The sequence below is a fragment of the Falco cherrug genome, chromosome 6 (assembly GCF_023634085.1).
Source record: "Falco cherrug isolate bFalChe1 chromosome 6, bFalChe1.pri, whole genome shotgun sequence".
NCBI classification, from domain to species: Eukaryota; Metazoa; Chordata; class Aves; order Falconiformes; family Falconidae; genus Falco; species Falco cherrug.
The window spans coordinates 90,273,949-90,301,112 of record NC_073702.1 but is presented as its reverse complement, the minus strand read 5'-3'; the positions used below and the strand labels follow the sequence as shown (position 1 = coordinate 90,301,112).

Here is a 27,164-nt window from a genome sequence, read left to right as displayed (position 1 = left end):
TGTAATTAGCGTCTGATTCATTGTCATTGCTTTAAAAAGCGTATTTTTATGAGGTTACTCCTTATTCTGGCACTCCTGCTACCTGTCTCAACAGCTGGATACCAAATCCTCTTTCCCAGCAGGCCTTGTCAAAGCAACAACATCAACAACAACAGCGAAAGCTTGGGAACAGCATGTCTGGTTGCTGGTAGGCACCTATTTCCATTAATGTTTAAGGTAGTATCAGGTCATGACAGGGGATGGTGGGGCACCAGGTGGGTTCACATCCTCACTTGACAGCATTGTTTTCTCCCATCTTGGTGGTTGTAAGCCACAGGGTCTGTTGGAAAGGGAGAAAGGGATATAAATACAATACATACAAATCTGAGAGTGACCAAGGTGCTTCTAAACTAGATGGGGTGCTGGTGTGGGCTTAGCATGATGCTATGCTAGCCGGTACAGGCAGAGAGGGATGCAGAAAGGAGGCTGGTTTAAATAAGGTGGGCTGCCTTCAGCACCAGCTTCCCCACCACTTTGCTTTGCAAAGGAATTGGTGATCTTGTGTTAGCCAGTGTGCTCACCTCGGCCGTCATACCCCAGTGGGGACTGGGATGTACGGGGAGGAGTCCTGCCCCCAGTGAGAGTGTGCGGAGCAGGAGGGAAGGAAGCTGCTTTAGAGTGAAGCCTGAAGGGAGGATGTCATGGTGGGACAGCGGGCGAGTTGCTTCCTGGGATTGCTTTGTGCTAATGAGACTTTATGAAACCTGATGACTGACAGAAAATTTGAGTTTAGAGCTGCAGCAGTTCTCGTGCTGCTGTAGCAGGCTGAGGAGTGCTGGAGCCCTGCAGCCCCTGCCCCGGAACGGTGCTGCGCTCACGGTTACTCATACTGGGACCTGTTAATTGGCAGCATCAGGTAAGAAACCTCCCCAGGCTTCACACTTTGCCTAGCGTGACGCACAGATTCCAGGAAGGTTGAGCTGCCCGCACTCAGGGGAGCAGGGCTGGAAAACTAGCTCCTGCCTTACCGCTTGCTGGGGTTTTTGGGGTGTAGCTGCACCAAGCATGGCAGGGGCATCACAGTTAGGCAGTGGTTTGAAGATACGCTGTGGTCAGTGACAATGTCAGTTCTAGGTATTTTCTCCCTTTCGGCTAATTTTTGAGGCTGATCAGGGATCCTGATTGGATCAGGGAATATATTTGGATTAAAACACCTCCCCCCCTCAAGGTTTCACAACGCAGCCCTGTGATGAGTTGAGTCAGTGCGATTACAGAGGAGCAGGCATGGTTTGGGTGTGGGATCAGGACGAGGGAGAAATGTCTTTCCCTCAAAGACAGCAGACCATTTCATCATTGCCCAAACCTTTCAGCTTCAAAGTGTTTTTTCAGGCTCCTTAGCACCGAGTGTCACATGACACACTGTTCTAGCTGATTTTTGTTTTCCTTTTTGTTTTTTAAATTGATCTTAAAACATATTGTTATGAAATCTTCTGTTCGGTGGAGCCAAGCTTCTAGCTGCCAGACGCTTAATTCACCTTTCAAGCCTTACGTTACTTAATGGACAGAGATGCTTGCTGCTTTAGGTTAATTCCTGCCTTTGCTGTAGTCTTTCTACTTGGATGAAAAGGACAGCTTTACGCTAACGTGAAGTACATATATAAATATTTGAAGAGGGATGAATGAAATATGCAATGTTCCTCCCAGTGCGTCATGGATGGGGACATTCCTTCCAGACTCCTGAACAAGATTTTGGAGCAGCTCCAGAAGACTGGCTGCAGGTTTTCTATGGGAGGGCCTCCCATATTTAATAACACAGAGTACGGGGAGCTCAGTACGTGCCATGGGTACTCATGCTATTTACAAAACCAGTCATGTCTACAGCTGTGCACATCAGCTACTGAGTCTGGGGGAAAATGAGCACTGTAAAATGGAAGTGCCTAAACATGTATTTTCATGGATCACGGCAACATGCTTTACCTCTGCCTTTGCAGTGAAAACAGTTTTTAAATGACCGTGCCAGGTGGCATTGACATAATTGCTTTGGTTGGGCCTCTCCTTATATTGGATTGAGAACACAGGTGCTAAAAATAGAAACAAATGGCATGTGTTAATTTTCTTCCTGTACAGGACAAAAAGCTGTGAGGTTCACAGTCCATGGGAACTGTAAATGTGGCTGCTGGTTGCTATTGATCTGGCCACGACAAGACTGAAGACCGTTCTGCTTGCTGTAACAGCACACATTTTCATGTTTTATTTCAGTAAGCATCCTGGGTCTTGGAGATTTTCTCTAGTTTGTTTCAACAGTGATGTTTGGCTAGGATTTGTAGTCTCATCAACTTAGCAAGTAAGCAAACAACAAAAAAACCAGAGGGTTAGTTACGAGTGAGTCATGCATGATTAGTATCATCTCTGGAGGGCAAATTTCCAAAATCTGGAACTCTCAGAAACTTGTTTACTAAGGGAAGCACTGACAGCCTAAGCCAGTACTTTTCTTTTCCCTCCTGGACTCAAAAAAAAAAAAAAAAAAAAAAAAAAAAAAAGGCAGCTTTGTGGACCACCACATAAAGCTGAGCAAGTTGCAATTACCATTCTTAAAAAGGAGAAATGTTAAAAAAAGATGTGGAATAGCATTTTTCAGCGTGGCTGGGGGTCTTCCTATTTTGCTTGATGCCGTGTGGGGAAAAAAAACCAGAAGGAATGAATGTTGTCAAAAAGACATTTTGTGACTGCGATCAGCTATCCCTGTGACTAGAGGCTGCCAGCCTGTAAAACTAGAAGGCATTTACTTCAGAAAACATGTTTTATTATTGCAAGAGGGAGGGAAGGAGGTGCCACCTCACCTCCTCCCACCACCGAAGCTGGCAGACGTGAACGTGTTGGTGTTTGCTGGGTCAAACGCTGTTTCCCCCTGTGGAAATGGCCCCCAAACCCAGCGCCCTCCTCTTTGGGCAGGAGGTCCCGGCTGACACAGTGGGTTTTGCAGCCAGCTCTAGGTGTCTGTGGACACCCGGAGGACACCGCCTCCCCCTTCTCGGGGTGTTTTACCTCAGGAAGCAGTTGAGGCGTCGAGGGAGAACATGGCGGGCCGGAGGCGGGGCTGCGGGCGGGCGCTAGGGCGGCAGGTGGCGGGCGCGGCGCTGGCTGCACTGGGCTCGGAGGCGGCCCCGCGGGACAGGGTAGCGAGGCCGCGTTGCCCCACGCTGTACGGTGTCAAAGGCGGGGTGGTGGTGGGGAGGCTGCATCCTGCGGGGGAAGGAGCCGGCGAAGCCGCCGTGCCAGACCTCCGCCCGCCCGCTCACCGCCTCAGAGACGCGACAGTCCGGCAACCGCGGGGACAACCGGGACCAGAAGGGAACGCGGAGACCCCCGCCGCGCCGCCCAACCAGCCAATCCGCTGCGCCGCCGGCCGGCAGGGGCGGGGCTTCGGCGGGTGCGCCGCGCTCGGGGCCCGCCCCGCGCCACGCCCTGCAGCCCCCGGGGCGGGGGGCGGCGCGCGGGCGGCGGGAAGGCGGGCGCGCCGCGCCGCCACAGGGCAACAAGTGAGGCGCTTCGCTCCCCCGGCCGCGGCGTCTTCCCCGCAGCCGCAGCGCTTCGCTGGGCTGTTTGTCTTCCCCTCGCTCCTCTTCGCTGCCAGCCCCGCACCCCCCGCCGCGGGCTCGCACCTCCGCCGGAGCGCGGCCGGTCCTGAGGAGAAGAGCGGCGGCGGGACGGGACGAACCCTCCGCGGCCGCCCCGGCATCGCCCCTCAGGTGCGGAGCCCCCCGCCCGCGGCCCGCCGCAGCGGCTGGCGGAGCGCGGTGGCATGGGGCCGCGGTAGGGCGGCAGGCCGGGGGGGGAAGGACCCCCGCCGCGCCGAGGCAGCCCGCCGCCGGGCAGAAGCATGGTGGATGTGGAGGCGGCGGCAGCCAGAACCCCGGCGGCGACCCGCGGCAGCCTGGCAAGGTACGTGTGTGCGGGGGGCTCGGCCGGCGCTGCCCGCCTGGGCCGGCGGGGGTCGGCGCCGCGAGGGGGGCTGGGGAGAGGCGGGGAGCAACAACAACAACAATCGTTTCTTCAGCTTAATTCGTGCCTGCCCTTGTTTTCCAGACCGTGAGGCTTTTCCTCCTCGTAGCTCTCAGCTTATTTTTGTACTGACAGCTGCGGGCTGACGGTGGGGGGAGGCCGGTGGGAGATACGTATTTATTGGGGATTTTGGTTTTTTTCCGTTGTTGCTGTCTCCCCCCCCCGCGATGCGCGAGGTGACAGGCGGTGGCAAGGGTGGGGTTAAACCGCGCGGAGCGAGATCCCCGGCGCAGCGGAGCATCGCGGCCGGCACATGTTGCAACAAACTCGGCGCGGGGGCAGCGGCGCGGGCTGCCGGCATGGGCGAAGCTTGGGCCAGCGCAGCCCAGCTAGCGACCGTAGGTTTGTCGTCTTTTTTTTTTTTTTTTTAACAAAAAAAAAAAAAAAGTGGGGAGGAGGAGTAGATGCTGAAACCGTGAGGTTTTTTTCCCGGGGAAAACCCTGAGGCGTAGCGTTGCTGCAGTGCCGGGTGCTGCTGCAGCGCTCTCCCCGGCGGGGGGGGGGGGACGGGGCGGCCGCCGCGGTGTCTGCGGGCGGCGGCGCTGGGCTCGCAGGGCCCCTGGTCAGCGCTAACCAGGCGGGTTAATTATCAATATCTGCGGCGTTGGAGCCTTGCTGCTAGGGTGTAGTGCTGAGGTGGTGCCTCTGAAGCGTGGACTTTGGTGAACCTGAAAGGAGGAGAATGTTCTTTTGGCTGGAGTTGGCCCGAATGTGTGCTCCTTCACGAGGTTATGCTTTTTAGTCCTCTAAACTTCCTGAGGAGAACTGTACCCTGTCAGGGGGGGACTTGAGGTTACTCCCTGTGATCGTGGCCAAACTGCAGCTCACAATTCATTAGTCATCTTGCAAAAAATTACGGTGAAAGTTACTTGAGTAACCCTTTAGTTCCACTTCCCAAAATGCTCGGTGCTGTTGGAGTTGATTGTTAAACATTAATATTTATTTTTAAGTATGCAAATTAAAAGAGTTTACTTGGTTCGGTTGTGCGGGGGGGGGGGGGTTGCCGTTTGGGTTTTTTTTATTATTATTTTGGGCACAGAGAGTGGCTTTTGGTAGAGAAGCGTTCAATCTGGACGTGGAAGGATGCATGCATAAAATTACATGCTAAATATGTAATCTGAAAGTTGTTGAGGAAACATGATTATAGCATTCTCCTTTGAGGAAATTTCTGGTTAATTATTCCTCCCCTGTCTTAAAGACAGCCTCGAATTCAGTTCTCTCTTAAAGTTGCTTAGGTTGGTTTCATGTTCTTGCAGTTCCGCTTTTGCGTCAGATTTTCATGCTGTCTGCGGGTGGGGTGCAGGGAGCAGATGACACTCCGGTGAGTGGTACAGTTGCAGCTTTGTTCAGCTGGCTAGCCCAGAGCTGGCTGCTGGCAGGGCTACCTTGTCACCCCAGTGACCCAGCCTAGTGCCTGCTGGAACCACCGGAGGAGCTGGATTAGCTCTGAATTATTACCAAATGCGTGGAGGCAACAAAACGGAGAATCAGCTTTTCTCGTTCAGCAGATGTAATTTCTAATGTGTTTTTCCTGGGCCGTGAGGAATGTGAAAAGAGAATAGACTCTTTAAAAAAAACAGTATTGCAATGGAGGTGAATTAAAATACAGAATGTTTGTCGTATACCAAAAAATATAATGCTTTCGGTTAGAATCAGTCTTTTGACTTAAGCAGCAAAGTCAGAGTTTCCTTTGCTTTGAACGTTTGACTTTCTACCTGAGATGTTGTGCGTTACTGTTGTACAGCTATAAGGAAGCTACAGACACTGCATACAGGGATCAAAAATTAGAATTTAAGTAATTTTGTCATCTGTAAGCTGGTTTTGCTCAGATATTTTTTCTTGTTTTTTCCCATGTACTATAAATAGACAAGGAAAATGGAGGAAAACGAGGTACAGCAGCAAGGTGATGCAGCTGAAGGGACTTGTTTTGAAGCTCATGCATTAGACGACTGGGAGTACTAGCTGGCTGTCCAGTACCCTGTCTCATAATAGGTACAGCTTGCTATTCTCCCTAGAGATTGTTCCTAATGACCACAATGTCACTGGTGGTCAGAAATTTTATTATTATTGCCTGATAGCTGCTTTTACATTTTTTTTAAATACTTCTGGGTATTGAAGATGCTGCTGAGGGCAACAGGATAAAAGTAGTCCTTGCTCAGAGAGGCTTTAATGAAAAATGAGAAGTGGGTAAAGTGGTTTTGTGTTTTGTGCTGACAAATACATGCAGTTGTCTGCATTGAGAAGTTACACTGTGTATAGAGCAAAAAAAATGCAGTGTTTGAGTCTTCATCTTGCCTACCCATCAGACTCCTGGGAGAATGAAGCCTTTCAGAGGAGTACTCCTCCATGGTGACTTGTCGATGCCAAGACACTTAGCAATTGTCATTTTACTGCCACCTGGTGCAGCTATTTTTGTAACAGGACCAGCTATGATAGTGATTTTTCCCGTTGACTGTGTGCAACCACTTGAAGAAGAACAAATGGTGGTGATAAAAGACAGTCTCTGTCAGTGCTGATAGTGTTGAAACATGGGACATAGTCATATGTCTGCTAGCATAGCCAATATTGTCGTTATCACAACAGTCAAGAAGCAGGGATGGTTTGTCATGGATAATGTGTGCTTGACTGAAATCTGGATAGCCATGTTTTTCTCCAAATTAACTAAAGGAGAGGGAAAAGATTGAACAGTATCAATTAAAATCCTCAGCCAACTTCTCTGGTAACTTGTTCTTTTTCAGCAGATTACTTAATTTTTGGTAAGTATGCATCAAATTATCTTGTAAAAATCTTTGCTTCGGACAGCTTGTGAAACTTCACAGAGGTAGTTACTTGGTGGGCTTTCTCTGTGTGCTGTCAGGCTTGTGTGTTTTGATGGAAGGTGCCTGAGCAGCTCTGTCGGAAATGCATCAAGGTTTGATGTTCCAGGTCTCTGTATTTTGCTGGATTCAGTTGTTTCCTGCTGTAAAAATCTCATTAATTTCTTTTCAGTTGAAGCATCTGCACTTTGAATAGCAGGGCCTGGTAGGTTTGTTGTAGGTTTGCCACACAGTTTCTTAAACTGTTTAGTTCTAAAACTTGTCAAGGATAGGCCAGAGGGGGCTAGGGGAAAGCTGTTGACGAGAGTATACTTATTGTGGCAGCAAGGTTTTAATAAGATGTTTTTGTAGAGAGCACAGAATGTAGAAAAAAAAGATGTATTTCATTAAAATAATGAGCCTTTTAACATGTCTGGTTTTCGTGTTAATGTTTCTAGAAGGCCATTAAGATAGATCGCCTTCCAAAAACTTGAGACAGTCTTTGTCCCTTTCACAGGTTGTCAGTTTGGGATTTTTTTTCCTAGTATGTTTTTATTTTCTATTACTGTACAGTAGAAGTACATAAGTAATTTTGAAGCAAGTAGGCATCCATTTGCTTTCAGATTTAAACTTAATAGTCTTTTTCACATTAGCTCAATTTTAATCCCTAATGGTTATGGTAAAATATTTTTAACCAAAGTGTTAACAATTAGTATAGGAAGGAGCTGCAGTCGTTACGGTTGTGTGCATGAGGAATCACAAGATTAGTGTTTGATGTTTCTAGTGTGTTGTAGTCTATATTCAGACAAGTGCTTCACATGATTTAGAGAATTTATGCCTGTGAGTGCAGTTAACAAAAATTGCTAATGTAATCTCCCCGTTATGCTGTGTTCTGACCTCACAAACATAATGTGAATGTTTTTATCATTTTGCTACTACTTCACAGTTATGTTGCACAATCCTCATGTGTTTAAAACCCAGCAAAAAACAACCGAGAAAAGATGATAATGAAATACAGGCTCTTCCCATCATCTTAGTACAGAGCGAACAAGTCTCAAACCAGAAGCTGGTGAATAAATATGTGGGATCTGGTTAGGCCCGTTTTGCTTTGCGCATAGGAAGACCTGGCTGGTATCTTTGGCTCGATCCTGCACTTCTCTTGTACCTTTCACCAGTTTCATTGGGCCTTCCAGGATTTAAGAGACGAGTAAGTAAACGGCCCCAAGTCTCCAGATCATGCAAAACCCAGTGAAAAGACTGGATCATTAAAACATCTTGTGATGAACTGTGCGAAAGAATGATTGAACTGGTGTCTCATGAGAAGTAATTAGTACTTAAATAAGGAAAAGAATCCCAGTGTGTGATGGGTGTGGTGCTGAGATTTTTAAAGGGAGAATTGATGAAGCAATTTCATCAGCAGTTGGTTAAGAAAGCTTTGTCGTTTGAGAGAAATACAATAGTAAGGGTTGAAAAGCATTTAATTTGGAAGTAGGTTTGTTCATCTTTGTAAATAACTTCTGAAATTTAGCAGCTGCTTCATCTTAAGCTCACAGATGAGTTACTCTGAAATTGAATTGACTAAATCACTCAATTTGTAAGTCAGCTGTCTAAATCAAGCGAGCAGGAAATCTTGATATTTTTCTTTGGTAGAGGACTAACTTCGTTGGTTTCCCATAAGAGATTAATTCTCCGTGGTTTATGAGCGGCGAGTAGCGGTGCGGCACCGAGGTGTGTGTGCATGGGGGAGGGAACATCCCGCTGCTGGGGGGGAGGGGGGCTGCCTGGCTGCGCCCCCGCGCCGCTGGCCCAGCTGTTGGCGCAGCTGGGTGGTGACCTGCACGGAGGAACCCAGGGGGTGAGAAATAACCGCTGTGCTTGTCTGCGGGGCTGTGCGTAATGTCACAGCGAGCGGTGCAAATGCGGGGGTTCAGGGGCCGGGGGAGGATGGGCTCTTTAAATTCAGTTCCAGGAGCAGTGTGGCTGAGTGTCAGGCTGTGTCCTGAATTTAATGCTGTTTCATCTTGCTTGAGCAATGATATTTTTTAATCTGATATTCGGATGTTAGAAAATGGTAACGGCTGTCTTTGGGATGGAGAAGGTCCTTGCAAAATCATTGTTGATCTGCCTTTGAATAAAAGCAATTAAAAGACATGCAGAACAGCTTAAAGTTGATTTACACTAAGTGGATGCTTCACATTGGTGTGCAGCTAACAGGTAGGGAAGATGTTTCTGTTTGGATTTAGCAGTCTCTAATGGGGTTAGGTGCTTATCAACCATTAACAAAAATGGGAGTTAGCTGCCTAACCTGCTTAAAGATCTTTTACAAAATCCTCCTGGTACTTATATGCATCTTCAGCTGCCTGAAACTGTTCTCGTTTTCCTTAAACTTGATAGGACAGAATGAGATCTGTATCTTGCATTTTACGAGTTTGAAAGAGGAAAATGAAGTTCCCTAATTACAATTCCATAGATTTTCTGAACTCTAAATGAATCCTTCAGGAAGATAAAAAGCTTTTTTTCCCTCCTGTACTTGTAAATTACCCTTGAAACCAAAAGCAATTAAAAGTAAAAGTGTTTTTTCCCCACATATTTGCATTTTAAAATGCAGATTTTTGTTCTTAAACGTTTGAGTTCAGTGCTATAAATTCAGAGGCAGATCCTGGAATTCTGACCTGAATATTCAGTTTGAATTGACTTTTGATTGAGTAACCACACAACTCTTGCAGAGTAATGTGACTTGACATGGCTGAGAAGATGACTGTCCCAGCTGTGTATCCATCACCCAGCCACTGGCTGCAAAGGTAGCAACTCGTAGAAGTCAAACTGGAAAGCAGTGTCTGTTTATTTTTAACTGAAAAAGGCAGTCAGTGGTCATCAGGGGCGGTAACTTCATCAGGCATACCAAGTTACACCCTCCTTGCTTTTGAAACATAGCTTTTAGTAGTGTGGCATGTGTCTGACCGTCTAACACCGGCAACAAGACAAAGTAGAGTTACGGTTTTGATGACTTGAGGTATAGTGTTAGAGGACAGACTTGCTAGCTGGCTAGAATTGGATGCTCTCTATGCCGGCATAACGGTAGCTGGAATATGGTTAAGGCTGTATTAATCACTGGTTTTAAGCTGGAAGAGATGTCAGGAGGAGATGAATTGTCTTGTTTGTGGAAATTATGGTTATCTGCATCTTGAATAGGTATACTAATCACCTTTTTTTATTTCAAATACAGCACAAAAGTAAGACTGTGCCTGCCCAGCAGACTTTGTCTTTTTAAACGTTCTTTGAAAATATCAGTCAGGGTTGCAGTGTCTTGCCCATTCTTCATTACCAGAACTAGCATTGATCCAAGTACTGATATCTGGGAGGAAGGTAGTTCGTTATCTACTTCCTTGGTTTTCTAGTAATTACAGGAAGATAATAAGTCAAAACGAACCCCTTAAACAGCAGACCACACTAGGAGGGTGGGTCATGCTGGCTCAATAGCTAACCCACTGACTTTGATTACAAAAAAAAGTTAAGGGAAATTCAAACCTCAGGGTGTGTCTTGTTAGGGTTGAGGTTGCCTAAAGGCTGGCTGCTTCTTGGAGGACCAGTGTTGGTGCTTGTCTGGCCCTGCCTGTGGGACCTCTGTGGGTGAAGGCGGGAGCAAGATCAGAGCAGTGTCAGGGCTGCAGCGGCAGTGTGCTGGTACGTGAAAGCTTACGCTGATGAAAAATGGGATCCGCTGTGGGTCTGCACTGTTACTGGTGTTCGTGCAGCACAGCAGCAAGCAAGTCTGGTGGCATGAGCTGGCTGAAAAGTTACCGCTGCTTTATTGTTAGTTTTTGGTTGTCCTCTGTAGCTCCCTGAACTGACTTGCCACAGTCATATCGTTGCAAAGGTTGGATAGGACTCTGCAGTTTATAGGGGAAGGAATGAATTACAGAAATGTCAGCCATGACTAAAGCTGTTTTAAACTGCTGCAGAACTGTATACTCCCTGACTTCCCCTGATTTGTAATCAATGTGATGAATGACAATTTTCTTCCAAGAAGTATTTTTCTGCTGCCACTCAGTTAAACCTCTTCTCTTGATTATTCATAATTTACTATTTGTTCAAGCAGGAGCCTTTTCAGAGGTACTGAAGTATGTAAGTCAGAAGCTGGCACCTCTGAGTTATTCCTAACAAATTGCACAATGTCATAATCCTAAAGCTTGAACTGACCTTAGAATGATGTGATTTTTATTTTTTTTTGTTGTTGTTAATACTGGATTGGGAAAACCAGGTCACTCATCACTACCATGGGCCCTCAAAATACTGAGGTATTAACCTTTAATGTTAGTTTTTATAGCAAGTTGAGTTCTTGCCCTCAGTTGTCAGTACGAAATCTCAGTTACTAAAAAAAAAAACCCAAAACCAACAGCCCAAACGCTTTTTACTTCTAAACAAAAAAATCAAACTTTATCACAAGTTTTGTTTGGATGTTTTATGTGCAGTTAGGAACACCTTCATAGACTTTTAATGTGGCTGCAGGTATGCCAGTAGAGCATGGTAATATTAGCAAAATGTACTAATTTGTAGGGATACTGTCATGGTTTAAATTGCCTTATTATAAGTGTGGTGTTCTTGTGCAGCTCTGGTTTTTTTTTTTTATCCCTGTAGAAAATCATGACCAAACTCAAGTAGTTTATAGCAGTAGAATTGGAATATACATTAAACTTGGGATTGAGTTTGCAGAAGACTTTTCATAATGACCAGAGGGCTTTTCTTGCATATTTCTTGATCTTCTATAGGAACACTTGAAACAATTCAAATATGAACTGAACGTTCTTTCAGCCGATCCAAGGATTTAACATTAACAGGTTAAAAAACCACAAATTTAGGCCTAACTTGCATTGATTTAAATAGGTACACAATATTTAAATATCTTCTTAATTAAACCCAGAACTGTTCTGAGACACACCTATAATAACCAAAATTACCGACAGGATTGGGATGTTCAGAGTGATTTACTGGTAGCTGACTTTCTAATCAGATTAAAAAATACATCACTCTCCAGTTGAAGGTTTTGTGACTCTTATCACTTAGATTCAGGGTTGGGTATGTTTGATTTGAGATGGAAGAGATACCACTAGATCGCCACTATCTGTAAGTATTCTGTCAGGCAGGAATTTTGCATAAACTGGTTTTAATGAAGTTAAAAAAGTTTTTATTGTCCTTTGTAAAGGTAACCTGATGGGAACATTGTGGGTGTTGCTGCAATATTTCTAAGCAGCAATATGAAGTCAACAGAACTCTGGTTTCATAGATCTTACTTTAACTAGCGTACCTTAAAAGGTGACATTCTTAAACTTCTCTTTCCTGCTAGAGGGAGGGAAGCACCTGGAAAATTAGTTAGAATGGTGACAGGAAACATAGCAGTAGTGTAACTTACTCTGAAGATTTTGGGATTCTGATATTCAGAACTTATCATTCAGCAGTAAATGAAAGGACTATTCAGTCTTAATACCACAGTCAAATGCTGCTAGCAGTAGTCTCAGGACAGCAGTCAAGTAGGCTATTAGGGGCAGGGAATTTTGTTTCTTGTTACGCTTTTGCAAGCTTCAGCATAGCAGGGATTTTCCCACCTTTTTCTAGCAGCAGCAGCAGAGTTTCATCGTAACATAACTGTTTTGAGCAGTGCCTTTAAATGTTCTGTGTTATCTGATTGCTTTGAGAAGCAAGACTGCAGAGAATAAACCTGCTGACATTAGGTAGTAAGTACTCTGAGAAATGTAAATGTTTGTAGTGCTCACAGATCCCTTTGGATAGCTGCAGGGTCTGTCTGCGTGGCTCCTAAAGGAGTTGGCTTCAGTGATAATCTTTTTGTCTGCTGACAAGCTTGTAGGATGTGTTCTTACCTAATGAAGACTGATTCTTAATCCATGTGATTTGGAGTCTTGGTGAGACTTGGTGATGGAGCGTGGTCAAATCTGGCTTACACTGCAGAAGAACCTTGTTGGAACGTGTTCTCTTTACTTGGTTGTGGTTGTGTGGCTTGGAGGAAGTTTGAGAGAGGCTGCAAGTGTAGCTCTGCTTTGTTCTTTCGCTTCAGAATGATAGCATGTGTGGTGTGCACAACGACTTTATTGTCTTTGTGCCTTCCTTCTGTAGTAATTGCACAGGTTTTTTTTTGGAAGCAGCTGCCTAGAGTATTTGGAAGTTGTCCTGTGGATCATAGGAAACAAATGAGATGGTATAACTAACATATTAAAGCCATTTTGTGTGTATTTACATGGTGCCTGATGACAGTCACTATCTACCTGTGTGCAGAAAAATATTTACCTGTTCTGTAGTTACAATAGTAACTTCTATTCTGTAAGCTGACAGTGGTTCGCAAAACAAGGCTGTGAATTACAGTTCTAGATTGTATGTAGAGAAAATGCCATGTGTTTTATGTACTGCTGCACTTAGGATTCTATAAAGCATGAAGTTATGTTCTCTTGCGTTTGTCAGATTTGTGTGTTGTGTAATGAACATCTCATGAAGTTTTTACAAAATCATTTTAATTTACAAAGTAGTAAATGCATTGGTGATGTTAGTTCCCACTTTACGGGCTGTCTGAGGCTATTCTTTAATTGCTGCACTCAGTCCACCTTAGGAAACATAATCCACATAGGCTTCTTGGAACAGCACCTGCATAAAATGGTAGCTCCTGTAGGAATGAATGAGAAGGGAGGTGCTGAGATACGGATTATTGCTTTAGTGCTTGATAAAGTCAGTCAAATTTCAAAAAGACATTATTTGATTTTTCACTGTAGGTTTTCCTTGGCTGGTGGCAGAAGTTTGGGTTGTTGAAAGTAGTTTGCAGGCCTCACTTTGTTAATTAAAACAATGGGCCTTGTGGTATACTACATGCCAATGTTTTAAAGATTTTTGTTCAAGCCAGTTAATTACCATTGGATTGAATAGTACATGCTCATTAGATCGTCTTGTCTTACCCAAGACTAAAGAAATTAATGACTAAAAAACAAAACCTGAAGAGTTTCTGTAGGATACTGGATTAAGTGCCGCATGGAGTGAGAAGTTTTCTGCCTGGGGAAGTTGCAACAGTTTGTATCTCTTCCTTTTTTAACACCTTTCAGTTGGAAACCAGGGTTTTTCACCTGTCTCTGTGCAGACATATGTTTAGTCAACATATTTTTAGAAGCTTGGGTCTAAGCTCTTACCCTGTGAGTGCAAATGTGATGTGCCAAATGAGTTGAGAATGAACAGTGCAGTTATCTTCTGAAGTCTGTAGGTAGTAGCTCCAGTATTGCCACTGCTGCAGTTCTTGTTGTAATTGCCACACACACACCCTGGACTTTGAGGCGTGTCAGTGAAGCTGAGTCATTATTTCAAAGCAAGAACAAGAGCATATTTGAAAACCCTTTTGTAGGAATAGGGCTACAAATGGGCTGTCAGGGAAGGGGGGGACAGTGGAGAGCTTTGTCCCTATGCCTAGGTAACTCCAGGGCTTGAGGTTTGGAGGTTATTTTGCATAGGAGGCTTCAATTGTTGTGTGTCAGTTTCAGACTTGAAAAGATGGTGGTGAGTTTCTAACCCGTAAGATAAAGCGGGGTGAAGATGATGAGGAACCAAGTTTATTATCGCAGCTACTGTAAAGCTACTTTGTGAAGCAGCTGAGTGCATGGATGAGGGTTAGGTGGACTAGAAAATGGTGAGTAACAAGGAAGCAGGACCTTTAAGGCAAAGGTGAACTGAGCAGATGACCATAAAAATGCTTGTTTCATCAGAAGACTGGCACCTGTCTAACAATTTTCTTTCACACTGGCAATTTCAGATTGATTTTATTTGAGAATTTTACTACTTGTTTTCATCAGCCCATCTCAAAAGAGAGGGGCAGAATCCGTTTGGGAAAAGAGTTACGGCATGGATAAGATGAGCAAAGTGACTTTTAAAGTGCAGTACAAAAATGATTAAATCATCTAAGATTCTGTGCACAGTATGCTTCATTCCCTTAAATTTTAAAGCGTGTTCTGGGAGTAAACAGATTAGTCAAGTGTCATATTGGGAACACTGAGGCTTTAGGGCCAGTTAATCTTTTTACCAGACAGCCAAAATAAGTGTTGATTAGTGATAATTTTAGTGGTGAAACTTGTGGATGCTGGAAACAGAGAAGATCCAGCTTCATACGAGTCACCTGACAGTGATGGCTTTCCTGAAAAATTAACTGGCAAAATCTCAGTATCATCCACCTGCCATGAGGGTCTTGGACAACCAGTTACACATGTGGATGCTCTAAATGAGAAAGCTTTCTAAGCTAATGGGAATACCCTGAGATGTGTGTGGGAAAGAGTTCTCTCAAATTTTGTGGTTATTTCAAAAGTAATTCTCTCTCCTTATTACATTTAGCAAGACTGAGTATACTGCCTGGCTTGTGCCTTATACCAGCTCCCGTTGATATACAGCTCTAAAATAGTCTGTACCAATTTGTATTTGTGAGCTTTAAGTACTGCGTGCTTTTTCTTCTTGTTGCCATATCAAAAATGACCTGGGGGCCGGGGGAGCAGAGACAAAGTTAGTCAGAAGTGCAGAATAGTTGCAGAAGTAAAATGACTAGGACTTCTTATTGCGGCAAAGATGGAACAGAGGACAGATAAAGGTTTGTTATATAGCTGGTATGGTAAATGTACATAAAGAAAATAACAGCATTTTTTTTATGTTGTATTTTCTGAGGGTTCCTCTCTTGTGTGGTTATAGAATAGCAAGTCATTCCAGTTTCTGTCTGTGTCAAAAACTGAGGAGTTCATCACCAGTAGAATTCAAGTTGAAAATATAAATGGGTTCAAAGAGGGATTAGACCAAGTGAAATTAGGTTCAATAACAGTAATTAAACATGGTTCAAATGAAATTCCTGGCCCTCTTAATACTTTATAACAGAAAACCAGGGGGTGTGTGGGTGTGTGGTTTTAATAGAGAAATGCTGTACTGTTGGTTTTTTGGGGGGTGAGGTTTTTTGTTTGTGTGTTGGGGTGGTTTGAGCAAAATGTGCAAGTGTGCTGAAGATAACTAGTGGGAAACAGAATAGATTGGCTTCTGTTCAAACTCTGTATAGCTCTTTATGCCTTGGCCAGTATTTTAGGAAAACACAAGCACGTCCTTCTCCAGTCTTGCAGTTTACTTGGATCTTGAAATTCCATGCCCAAGTTGCACTGGTTTCTTCTGGTATTAAAATACTGGACGAGCAGAATTCCTCCCAAGACTAAATAATATTCTGAAAGATGGCTCAAAGCAGGTATATGCAATTAATTAAAACTAATGTTAAAATAAACATCAGCTGCTCTGAATTTCATTGCACTTTTTGATGCTTTGTGTAGTGTGGTGGTGTTTTGGTAACTTTCCTCCAACTGGAACGCTGTTTCAAACTGTAGTGTTTGAAGAACACAGAAAACAGACTGCTATTCAGTGGAGTTGCAGTAATGTGCTTCTGCAGAAGCAGAGTGCTGGTATCTGTTGAGTATTTGCCAGTTCTTAAGATGTTCTTGATAACTATTGTGTAAAAGTGGACTTGTGTAAAGTTCTGAGGGGAAAAAGAGACACGATTGTAGTTGGAAGAAAAATAGTGTTGAAGTTTCTTCAAAGCTGGAAATGGCACAGACTTTTTGTAACAGCTTGGGGCTCTTATCTTCACCTTCTGAAACTATGTTGTTGCTCGATCCAGGAATCTCTTTTGACTCACTGAACAGAACTGAGGTATTAGGAGCACTGATACATCTCACAGGAGGTTAGAGGGACTGCAGATGGCTTGTGACATATTTAATTTTAAAATTATCTTCAGAACTGTAGTGTCACTGTTGCATGCACTATTGCGAGTGCTGCCAGGAGTTGTGCTGCATGTACAACTGCTATAAGGATATCTGGCTTCAAAATGAATGAGATCCAAGTCTGCTATAGCCCCAGTTATAGCTGGTCTCTGCAAAGAGAGAGAGGTGGTAGTATCTGTTAGATACCTGAACTACAGCTTGGTTTTGCCAAGTCTGTGATAGTTTAGTCCTGAACCAGTAGAGTGGTAGGGGCAATACTTGCAGGTAATAAGGATTGTCTTATCTTTTGTCAGCCCCGGTAAGTAAATGGACTTTTAGTGCTTGGGTTTGGCAGTCAAATAATGTAGGCATGTTTCTCAGCCCACTTAAAAAATACAGCATAACTTCTGTCCTCAAGTAGAAGGTACAAGTATTTGCAGTTAAAGGTCGTGGCTTCTGTCAGATTTTAAGGAGGTGGAAAAGTTAGATGGTTTACCTTGTGTCTGCACAATTTTTTCAAAGACTGGTGTTACATGACTGTTTACACCAGGGTGTAAGTATAACGTTGTCATGCTATCATGCTAGATAGCCTCTTGTTAGAGGGTGGAAGGGAGGATTATGGATCCACAACCATGAGTCAGTTCCTGGTGTGTTGTCATCCTTGCTGAAGAGGGGATGTCTGTCTGCTCCCCTTCTCTCTGCTGTGCGCTTTCACTGTAGCTGCTGTGGTGTTTATCTGGTGTGCATCTCTGGTCATTGTTAGTTTTTTTGCTGGGTTAGTGATGTGAACTGATGTATGGAGAGGCCTGGCAGAGCACCAGAGCCAGTGCAAGGGAGGGATTGGGCCTGAGTTCTTGGAGTCAGAAAGGGTGGAGAAAGCCTCCATCAAAAGGAGGGGTCAGGCAATTGGATCAGTTCAGCTGCTTGTGGCTCCACAGCCTGCAACTGCTGCAAGAGGTGAGGGCTGAGGCGGGTAGTCTGGCTGAATGAGTTGGTTTTCTTTCACTGTGGGGTTGTATGAGCGTGCCTAGGTTTGGTTTAGTGCCTTGAAGCACAGATTTGCTACTACGGCTGCATGTGCTGCGGAGCACTGTGCTGGTGCAGGAATGCTCATGCGGCTGTATGCAGTGTGGGAAGGAACGCCACCTGAGGTAGTCCGCGTCATGTTATCTGGTGTTCCTTTCCCAGGGGAACTGTTAATTGTCAGTGCTAAATATTCAGGCTGTTTTATTGGAGTTCTGCTTTGGGTGGTTTGCTTAGCTGCAGATCTGTATGATACGCTGCTGTTTAGACTGCTCACTGGTAGTCACAGCTTGTTTTTACTGCTATTGAGCTTTCATGTTGAGACTTGAAATTATGCTTTTACTGATGAATGATATTAAAGAAAGAATGTTTTAATAGGAAAGGACTGGTCTTGGAGTGAAGAAATTGATGCTTGGTACATCTAGAAATGCCATTTAAACTTATGTTTAAACAGAACTGTAACCTTGAAAATGGCTGTGGTCTTACCCGTCTCTTGCTCCCTGCAACTTTCCTCCTTTCCATGATGAACAGGAGTGCTGCATTTTCTCCATCTTGCTGGAAGCGTTGTGGGTAGGCCTGTGCTGCGCGTGGAGTGCGGCACGGTCACTGCGCTGCCTCCCGACCACAGCCCAATGCCTTGCGCTGCTGAGGGTTGTGCTGTAGGAACCTGCTCGCTGACCTGAAACTGCTTTTAAGGGGTCCTTGCTGAGTAGTGTTGCATTGCATCGTGCCTGGTGGTGGTAGGAAGTTACCCCTTTATTTGAAAGGGAAATGATAGAGCCCTCTGCAATAAGAAGTAATACCTTTTAAGGTGTTAAGTTTTAAATAGTCACCAGCAATCTGTCTTGATTGCATGATTTATCGTGGGCCTCGGTACTTAAGACGAGGGAAGATGACTTTGCTGTTGGTATTGAGACACGTGCAGTAGCAGTTGATTTCCCTTTTGTAGCTGCCCTCTGAGGGCTTGTTCTTCAATTCCATGCTATAGGAATACCCTTGCTGCATTGCAAGGGGGAGCTTGGGATAGATACTCATCTCTACAGAGGGTGAGATGGTGTGGAGAGTGCTGCAGAGAAGCTTCAATGTACAGCGACTGGGCATCTTAGTAAGAGGCTCTGCTGGTTAGAACTTAAACATCAATAACAGTCAACAAATATGATCGGTATTTGTTGTATGACTATATGGTTCTGTGATACTCAGGTTACAAAATAGAAACCTGGAATAAAAGAAAGTTCTACCCGTTCAAGAGTGATGTTCCTGAAGTTGTCTTATGATACCTCAGTTAATGTGTAAGCAAGTAGTTAATCCTCTGCTATTTTAAACACTCGGTGGGTGTTTTGGTGAATATAAGCAGAATTATATAAATTAGCTACAAACTCGGTCTGACTTTTCAGGAAAGAGTTTGGGTTTGTTTTTTTTCCTGTTGCTTCATTGCTAAAATTGGTAGGATTTGCTGTCAAAGTTTATCTGTTTGCCCCTTACTTTCATGCTTATCAATACCCTCCTTTGTTTTGATGGTATTTCCAAAAGAGCACCTGTGTGTCATACCTTGAAGGTTTTTACCATCTATGGTAACATCTCCAACTCAAATGAAGTAGTGCCTTGCTTAAAAACTGTGGGAAAGGAAAACTACCTCATAGTTCAGGGCAGTGTCAAGTATCTGCCAAAATCTAAATGTTGAAGCAAGTTCCAAGTCTTTAGAATTCCTGTTTGGATCGATTATAGGCTGCACTCAAACTGCAAATCTAGGTGTGTTTGTCTTGACATCTTGCTGTAGAAGACTAGTTAGTGCACTGTCAAATCTGCTGTCTTCTGTTGCTCTATCCTAGGGAGGATTGCTTTTTCTGAACATCTATGTATACTTCAGTTTTTTCACCACTTTGCAACATCTCCCTCTTCCTTCTGCCTTTTTGTCTCCTACAGCTATACCTCAGTAGAGGTCTTAGGGTTGGTTTTGTGCGTAGCAATGTCTTAGTAGCATCAGCTTAAAAAAAATAAAATTGGGACTGGCATCACTTGTTTCACGTGCTAATTTTGTGAAGTCATTACAGGGAATGTGCTGTAACAGGGCTAATCAGAATTCTTCTGCAGGATCCAACTCCAATGTGAGAAATTCAAACTGATGTATCCCATGTGCCCTTAGTTAGGAGCTGGTGCACTTAGATGTACTTAGACTTGACCTTGAGCTTGGCCTCCTCCAGATGTAATCCTTCTGTCAGAAGGCATCGTAGCCCCTGTTTGTGTGAATTCTTGCTGCCAGAAAAGACTGCCTCTTGTATAAATAATTCCTGGAACTGGATGGAGTGTGCATTTTTTATATTTAAGAAGCATTTGGATAGTGCTTTTATGGATATATGATTTAACTTCTGGGTTGCCCTGTGTGAAGTCAAGAGTTGGACTTGGTGATCCTCATGGGTCCCTTCCAGCTCAGGAGAGTGAATCTGTGTTTCTCATTTCACACCAAGTCTTCTAGACTTTGGAATAGGTTCCTTACAGGCTTTTGGAATACATTCACTCTTGAGATAAAGCATAAAACAGTACAGTTTAAAAACAAGTTGTGCCATTTTGCATTAACATTTTTTGGACTTCAGTGTTTTTGGGTGTTTGGAATCTTTTCTTGTAGCTCATGGCTTCTTTGTAATACCTGTTTTCTTCTTCTCTTGTGGTTCACCTTGTTTGCTGCTGCCAGTTCCCACCGTGAAGCTGTTTGGGTTTTTTTCCCAGGTTTTGCTGGCTTGCCTTTTCCATCCATCTCTTGACTCCAGTGCTGCTTTTGTGGCTCCATAAATCTGTTCCCTTCTGTGAATACCTTAGTTATGACTGCAGTGAAGTGTAAGAGTGGAGTGGAGCTGAAGAGGGCCACTCCTCCCTCTTCCCCTGTTGTTTCTTTCCAAATACTGTGTCTGTAGCAGAACATTGGTTTATCCAGCATATGATTAATGTTAACCTTTTTTTTTTTTTTCTAGCAACATGGATGTTTTCTAAAGGCTTTGAACAAATGGACTTCATGTATACAGTGATACTGACACATAACTAACTGCACAGCTGGAAGTTGCATAAGCAGAAATGTGATGATTTGTACAAACCTAAACTGGTTGCTAAAATGGTCTTCATATCAGCATAGCTGAGAAGTTGAAAACGGGCATTGAAAAACTGTGTGTCAGATCACCTTTGAGTGTAGGTAACACTCTTCACCTTACCTGCTGAAGCTGGAATAAATTTCTGCAGGATTTTCCATTCCTGAGGTTCTGTGTGTACTGTGATTTGCTTTACCAATATGTAGTGTTATTCTTCCATTCTGCTTTTTATGCTAGCTAGCTAGCTAAGTGTTCTGGCCTTTTCTTTTTTAACACTTAAAGCAGCAGGAATTTTTCAAATAAGAGTATTGCTTTCTACTGCTCATCTCGGTTCTTCAGCAAAACTAGTACAAGAACTTTTCCATTCTCAGCAGTCAAAGGAGGTAGCTGGGAATTGTTGTAATGTTACTGCTCATAGAAGAAGCCGTTACTGGGATAGGAGAAAGTTCCTGTGATCTGTCTGGATTGCTGTAACTCTGCAATGCTGCTCCTTAGCAAGCCGCCCAGCACAAAAATCTCCGTCGTGCTGGCACTTTGGTTAGTTGCTGCAGTGTTAGCAAAGCAGATGAAATATTGAGATTTGCCTTGAGACATGGGCTGTGGGTGTTTACTTGGAGAGAAGAAAAAAAAAAACCAAACTCAAAAAACAAACCAACACCCCAAACCAAAAGAAAAAACCCAAAGTGCCTGCTAGCAACAGCATTACAACTGCAGTGCATACACCTCACGCCCCACCCCCATTGTGATGAGGGTGGTAATACTGCGTTTTGTGATAAATCCAGTTCACTTGATGTGAAATTGCCGTACTGGCATTCTTCTTTTATCAATTGCTGTTCTCAAGTGTAATGGTTAAAGCTAAGACATATTAATTGCAAGGTGGAGTATCCTATTTCAGTTTATAGAAATAGCCTTTCTGGAGTCTGATTAGTTTTCTGTTTGCTTTTAGTTCAGTAACCTTGATCTAACGCTTTGAGCAAGTGTTTAATACAACCTGTGTTTGGTTTAGGAAAAGGACACTTCAACAAAGCAGGTTTTATACCTTTTTTACTTGGTAGCCCTTAGTGTTGGTTTTATACTCTTAATGAGTTATATTCTTAACAAATTGATAAACACATGTTGATAGCTTTTGATTACAGAAGAATGCTTTCATGCAAAACTGGGGTGTGTTCATGTCTTAAAATTTTTTTTATAGATCCAATTTTTTATATTGGATGTCACTTCTTTCTTAACTTTCCTCAGAAATACTGATTTTTATCACCAATATTAGATAGCTTTTTAAAAAGGAGACTGAAAATTAGACTAGAACTAGTTACATGTGGGACTGACAGCATTTACTGTGCTTTATATGATGGAACTGCTGTTGTCTTGCCAGACTCGTACTTTTTCTGATGAAAAGTTCTACCAAGTCTCATGGTAAATGGAGCTTTTTCTGTGTAGAATCCCTGTCTCGTTTGCTGCAGGGGATTGCACGGCTACAAGCGAAAAACAGGAAGGGTTTGTAGTTACAGAATTTGAATGCTTACCCAGAAGACGGTGATTTGAAGGATTTTAAGTGATTCAAATAAAGTCTGTGCAAATGGTGTCTCGTGGTGTTCAGAACATTCTCGTGCCAACCGTTCAGATGACTTACAGAGGTGTTGAATACTCATAACTTAATAGGTAGGCGCTGTAACAGATGAGCGGTGTAGTGATGTCCTGGAAAATCAGGCTCTGGCTGAGCTCTTGACAATCCTGAGTTTATTAGCTATTACTAGGAGGGAGCTTCTCACCCTGCTGTCTGGGGAGGGCTGGGATCACAGATCAAATACCATGTCATTTCTTGTTCTAGCCAGAAGTGGGATAAAGGACAGGGCAGGTAGGCACTGATGTACATGCTGAACTGTATGGAATAGTAGAAAAAACAGGATAGCTACTTCTCCAGGACTTTTGTGTGTCCTGAAAGGGAAATAAGGAAAAATAGTATATAGTGGTGTGTTTTTAGTGGAAGCTGCTGCGACAGTTGAAAAAAGGTAACGTTTCTTTGAACTCTGTGTGGCCAGCCAGTGCTTTGTAACAGTTCAGCTGTTCAGCTTAAATGATGACAGTGATTGCAAGTATGTTTCTGTCTGAGGCATGGAAGAAAACTAAAATTAGAACAGCAAACTCCATGGCTGGCTGAGAACAGGACATAAAATAAAATAAATCTGGCTTGAATGTATACAAAGATGCAGGTGGTATGTGAGGTCAAATGAAGGAAAGAGTAGGGATTTTACTGAGTAGTCCATTGTTTCTAGGAGTGGCTTTTTATTTAAATTCAAAAGTACTCCCTCCCCCCTCTTGGATTTAATGAGAATCCAGGGGTCGAATGAGGAAAAAAGATAACTGCTTATTTACCTGCTTTTTTTCCTATTAAACTTTGTGTTTAACTTGCTGAGGAGTAAAAGAATGTAGCCAGAAAAGACCTAAGGGTCAGTGTAGCTGAGGTGTCCGGCAGTGGCTGGAGATAAAAAGAAAAGAGCAGCGAGTACAAGGTGTCCTTCTGAAGTGTACCTTCCTGACTGCTGTCCTGTGACTTCAGGACCTCTTAAGGCAGCGTTTACAGCTGGGCTTTTAGCAGTGATTATGAATCTTTTATTTCACTAGGTTTTTCTGGTCTTTCAGTAAACATTTATACTCCTGGCAAATGAAAGCATCTTTGACAAAGAGTTCTGTATCTGACTTAAAGTTAGTCAGACTATTATTCATTCGGAATTATTTTCTAGTCTGACTTCCTGATTTAGAAGGTCTTGTTGGAGTCTGTGTAGCTTGAACATAGATACACCCCTGGGCTAGTAAACAGTTTGCTGAGCACTACTTTAGAGGAACCCACTGTTTGCATGTTGCTTCTGGGGAAGAAAGAGAGGTTGATCCATTTTTGTGTCTCAGTAAAAACTGGAGATAGGTCACAGGATAACCTTTGCTACAACGGAGAGGTACGCTTCTATTCCTGGTCTTGCATGTATGGGAAACGGTTTTTTGGTTTCTTTTTAGTTTATCTTTCTTTTCTAGGAATAACTACACTTTCACTTCCTGCTGCCATTCATTTCCATTTGGAGAGGGGAAAAAAAAAAATAACGAACACTCGTGTTCTCTTTTGTCTGCAGAGATCTGAATACTAACAGTGCAGCTGGCTGGTTTTGTCAGTCTCTCTCCCAAGGAATAGCCAAGTGAAATGGACAGAAACTAATTGTACGCTTTAAAATTCAGCTCTGCCCATTATGTAGTTGGAAGGTATAAGAGTGCAAGTATAAAAGCTTGAAATTTAATTTTAAAATAACTGACCTTATCGTATAGCAATTTATTCTATACCCTTAAGCTCACCTTATTAGCAGGGAAAAAAGTTTCTCTGCCTGCCTTTGCCAAGCTGAGGGCTCAGATTCTAATTACTATACAGGCAAGTGTTTCAAGGAGACTTAAATGAGGAGCAAAAACTGCTGGCTAATTTAGACATGCTGTAAAATGCTGTGTAAAATTCCTCAATAGCAATTGGGAATTTTACATTCTTAACAGCCTCTTTGCTGATGAAATGCCAAACCACTACTGGCTGTAGGTGTGCATGTGTTATAGATAGATTAGTTTTTGCTTTTTGGGGATGTAACCTTTTTCTAGGCTACTAATTTGCACATTCTTCATCTGAAAATAGTTAGCATTTTTATGAGATCAAGAACATGATAGGAAGAAGGCTAAATATCTTGTCAATTTTTTTTTTCCAGATATGAGAAATGAGTGTTGGACGCAGAAGATTAAAGCTGCTGGGAATTCTGATGATGGTAAACATTTTTATTTATGTGATTGTGGAAGTCTCAAAAAGTGGCAGCCAAGAGAAGAATGCAAAAGGCCGTGTTATTATACCACACAGCAAATTCTGGAGAAAATACACTCCTCACAAAGCTTATTGGAACAAACAGCAACAGAAGCTTGAGCTGCTTTACAACCCTATTCTGACCTTGCTTTCCAATATGACTGTGGAAGAGAACTTGGTTTCTAACTCAAGTGTGCTCAGTTCCTGTGACCCTGACCCATGGGTACCTTCAGAGGTTAGTGACTTTGCAAGCTTGCCAGACAGGTTTAAAGATTTTCTGCTTTATTTGAGATGTAGAAATTATTCATTATTAATGGATCAGCCAAACAAGTGCAAACATAAACCTTTTCTGCTGCTGGCTATTAAGTCACTTACACCCCATTTTGATAGAAGGCAAGCAATTAGGGAATCCTGGGGCAAGGAAATAATATCCGGCGATGTGACAGTCAAAAGGGTCTTCTTACTTGGACAGACCCCACCAGAGGATAATTTCCCTGATCTTTCAGACATGATAAAATTTGAGAGTGAAACCCACCAAGACATTCTGCTGTGGAACTACAGAGACACTTTTTTCAATTTAACTCTGAAAGAGGTGCTGTTTCTTAAGTGGGTCAGCAGCAGTTGTGCAGATGTCCAGTTTATATTTAAGGGTGATGATGATGTTTTTGTGAATACCCATCAGATCCTGGATTACTTGAAGAGCTTATCAAAGGACAAAGCCAAAGACTTATTTATAGGCGATGTGATCAAAGATGCTGGACCTCACAGAGAAAAAAAATTGAAGTACTACATCCCAGAAAGTGTTTATGAAGGTTCATATCCTCCATATGCAGGAGGCGGTGGGTTTCTGTACTCTGGTGATCTGGCGTTAAGGCTGAATAACGCATCTGACCAGGTACTTCTTTACCCTATTGATGATGTTTATACTGGAATGTGCCTTCAGAAACTTGGGCTTGCTCCGGAAAAACACAAAGGCTTCAAAACATTTGATATTGAAGAGAAATACAGAAATAACATATGTTCCTACACAAACTTAATGTTAGTACATAGTAGAAAACCTCAAGAAATGATTAAGATTTGGACACGCTTGCAAGATCCACACTTAAATTGTTAAAGTAATGTGCATAAGTGTCTTGAGTCCAAATAACTTTCCAGGTTTGGGTCTGACTTTCTTGGTGGACCATTGAAGCTCTGTTTAATAGTTTAATTTTCTCTGGAAATTTTTTCCTGTACTTTTGAAAATGGGAAATATAGTAAAATTTGAGGGGATGGCTTGCAGACTTGGTCCTGACTTTTCCACTGTATCGGTAGTCGTTATGTTTCAATATTTGTCTTAATTTTAGAAAGGACTTCAAGGATGTAACTAGCTGTCAGTGACTGGTTAGCTGTATTTGAAACAGGGATTGCCTACTACAGTGCATCTTTCATTAAGTGTGATGGTGGAAGACAATTTTTCCTTGGGTAGTGCTTGTGGGTGTGTGGAAACCACTGTAAATTGAAAATTCAGAAATCGGAGGAACATAGTTTTACTTTTAAGTATGAAACGCTCTTATGAGACTTTAAATGCTGAATTTTTTTAATTTATGGTTTTCAGTCTTTTTTGCACCCCAGAACAGTATTTTCTCTTTTACTTGGTGATCTTTCATGCAAAGCGAGCCTGTGTCTGAAGGGACATACCCTTTTATTAGGTGATGCTTTTTTAATCAAAAACAGCATAATACTGTTTGAAACACCCATAAAAGCTGAATATGTAAGGAAAAGGAAGAACAGGTTTTGTTTGGGGCTGGGCAGTAGGTACAGTCAGGTCTGCCCCCTGCCCCAAGCATACATGAGGTAAAGCTGACTTGTTGCTCGTGTTACTTATGTGAAAAGTTACTCTGGTCAGTCCTTGTTTTCTGTTTTGGCACTAAATGTGGTCAGGTAGCTTGATTTGATGCAAGTAACTGAAATTGCACATTGCTTACGAGAGCATGGTTTGGATCTCTCCTGTAAAGCGGTAGCAAATCTAGAATTGTGCAGATCCTGAGTTTTGAATTTTGAAACAAACTTTGCAGTTGCATGATATCTCATGTAGAGTTAAACATGTTCTCAAAACTCTGATAATTTTCTCTATTTCCACATCTTGCTTGTAAGAGTTATTCTAAATAGTGGTTGCTTCTTTTGTATATGTAGAAGTGCCTGTCTATTTATTGTTCAGATGGAAGACCAAAACATTTTCTTAAATATATTTTGTGTAACATTTTATTTGTATAGTGTTGTCACTCAGATATTTAAATAGAGCATGATATTTTAAATATGTGAGATGTGTAACATGTTGAATAAAGCTAATTGTTATTTTTGAATTTGAAAAATAAAATGTGATTTAAATATTTTTTGTAATGCTTCATTTGACTCGTAATACTGACTTGCAGAGCAGTTGCACTCTACTGCGTGGCATTTGGTAACAACACATTGGAGAAGTTCAGAAACAAAAGGCTTTATTTGGCAAATTTCTCTGATGCTTGTGTAGCAGACTATCCAGAAAATGTTGTCACAGTTGTACATGGGTTTGGTAGATGCTGTAATAGATGGACAACTCTGGCAAAAGCAAGGGAACAATAAGTGCCCTAGGAAAAATAGTATGTACAAAAATACTTGCTTGAACAAT

At 42.8% G+C, this 27,164-nt stretch overlaps 1 protein-coding gene across 8 annotated transcripts; it reads left to right on the top strand.

The window, feature by feature from the left end:
* Positions 1–773: 773 nt before the first annotated feature.
* On the top strand, positions 774–26,886 carry B3GNT2 (UDP-GlcNAc:betaGal beta-1,3-N-acetylglucosaminyltransferase 2). Of its 8 annotated transcripts, none has more exons than XR_008732933.1 (3): positions 3,438–3,921; positions 20,587–20,865; positions 24,429–26,886. XR_008732933.1 is itself a non-coding variant. In XM_055714771.1 (3 exons), exon 3 carries the CDS (start codon positions 24,438–24,440, stop codon positions 25,629–25,631), a length of 1,194 nt encoding a protein of 397 aa, XP_055570746.1. In that variant the 5' UTR covers positions 3,453–3,921; positions 20,587–20,797; positions 24,429–24,437; the 3' UTR covers positions 25,632–26,886. The 8 variants fall into 8 exon arrangements, 7 of the variants coding, with proteins under 7 accessions (XP_027661203.1, XP_055570746.1, XP_055570747.1 ...); XM_055714771.1 differs by having other exon boundaries at positions 3,453–3,921; positions 20,587–20,797; XM_055714773.1 differs by lacking the exon at positions 3,438–3,921 and adding an exon at positions 4,256–4,379 and having other exon boundaries at positions 20,587–20,797.
* Positions 26,887–27,164: the final 278 nt, after the last annotated feature.

Excerpts from the sequence above, each read along its gene's own strand:
- B3GNT2 (XM_027805402.2), top strand. The coding sequence starts at position 24,438 with ATGAGTGTTGGACGCAGAAGATTAAAGCTGCTGGGAATTCTGATGATG.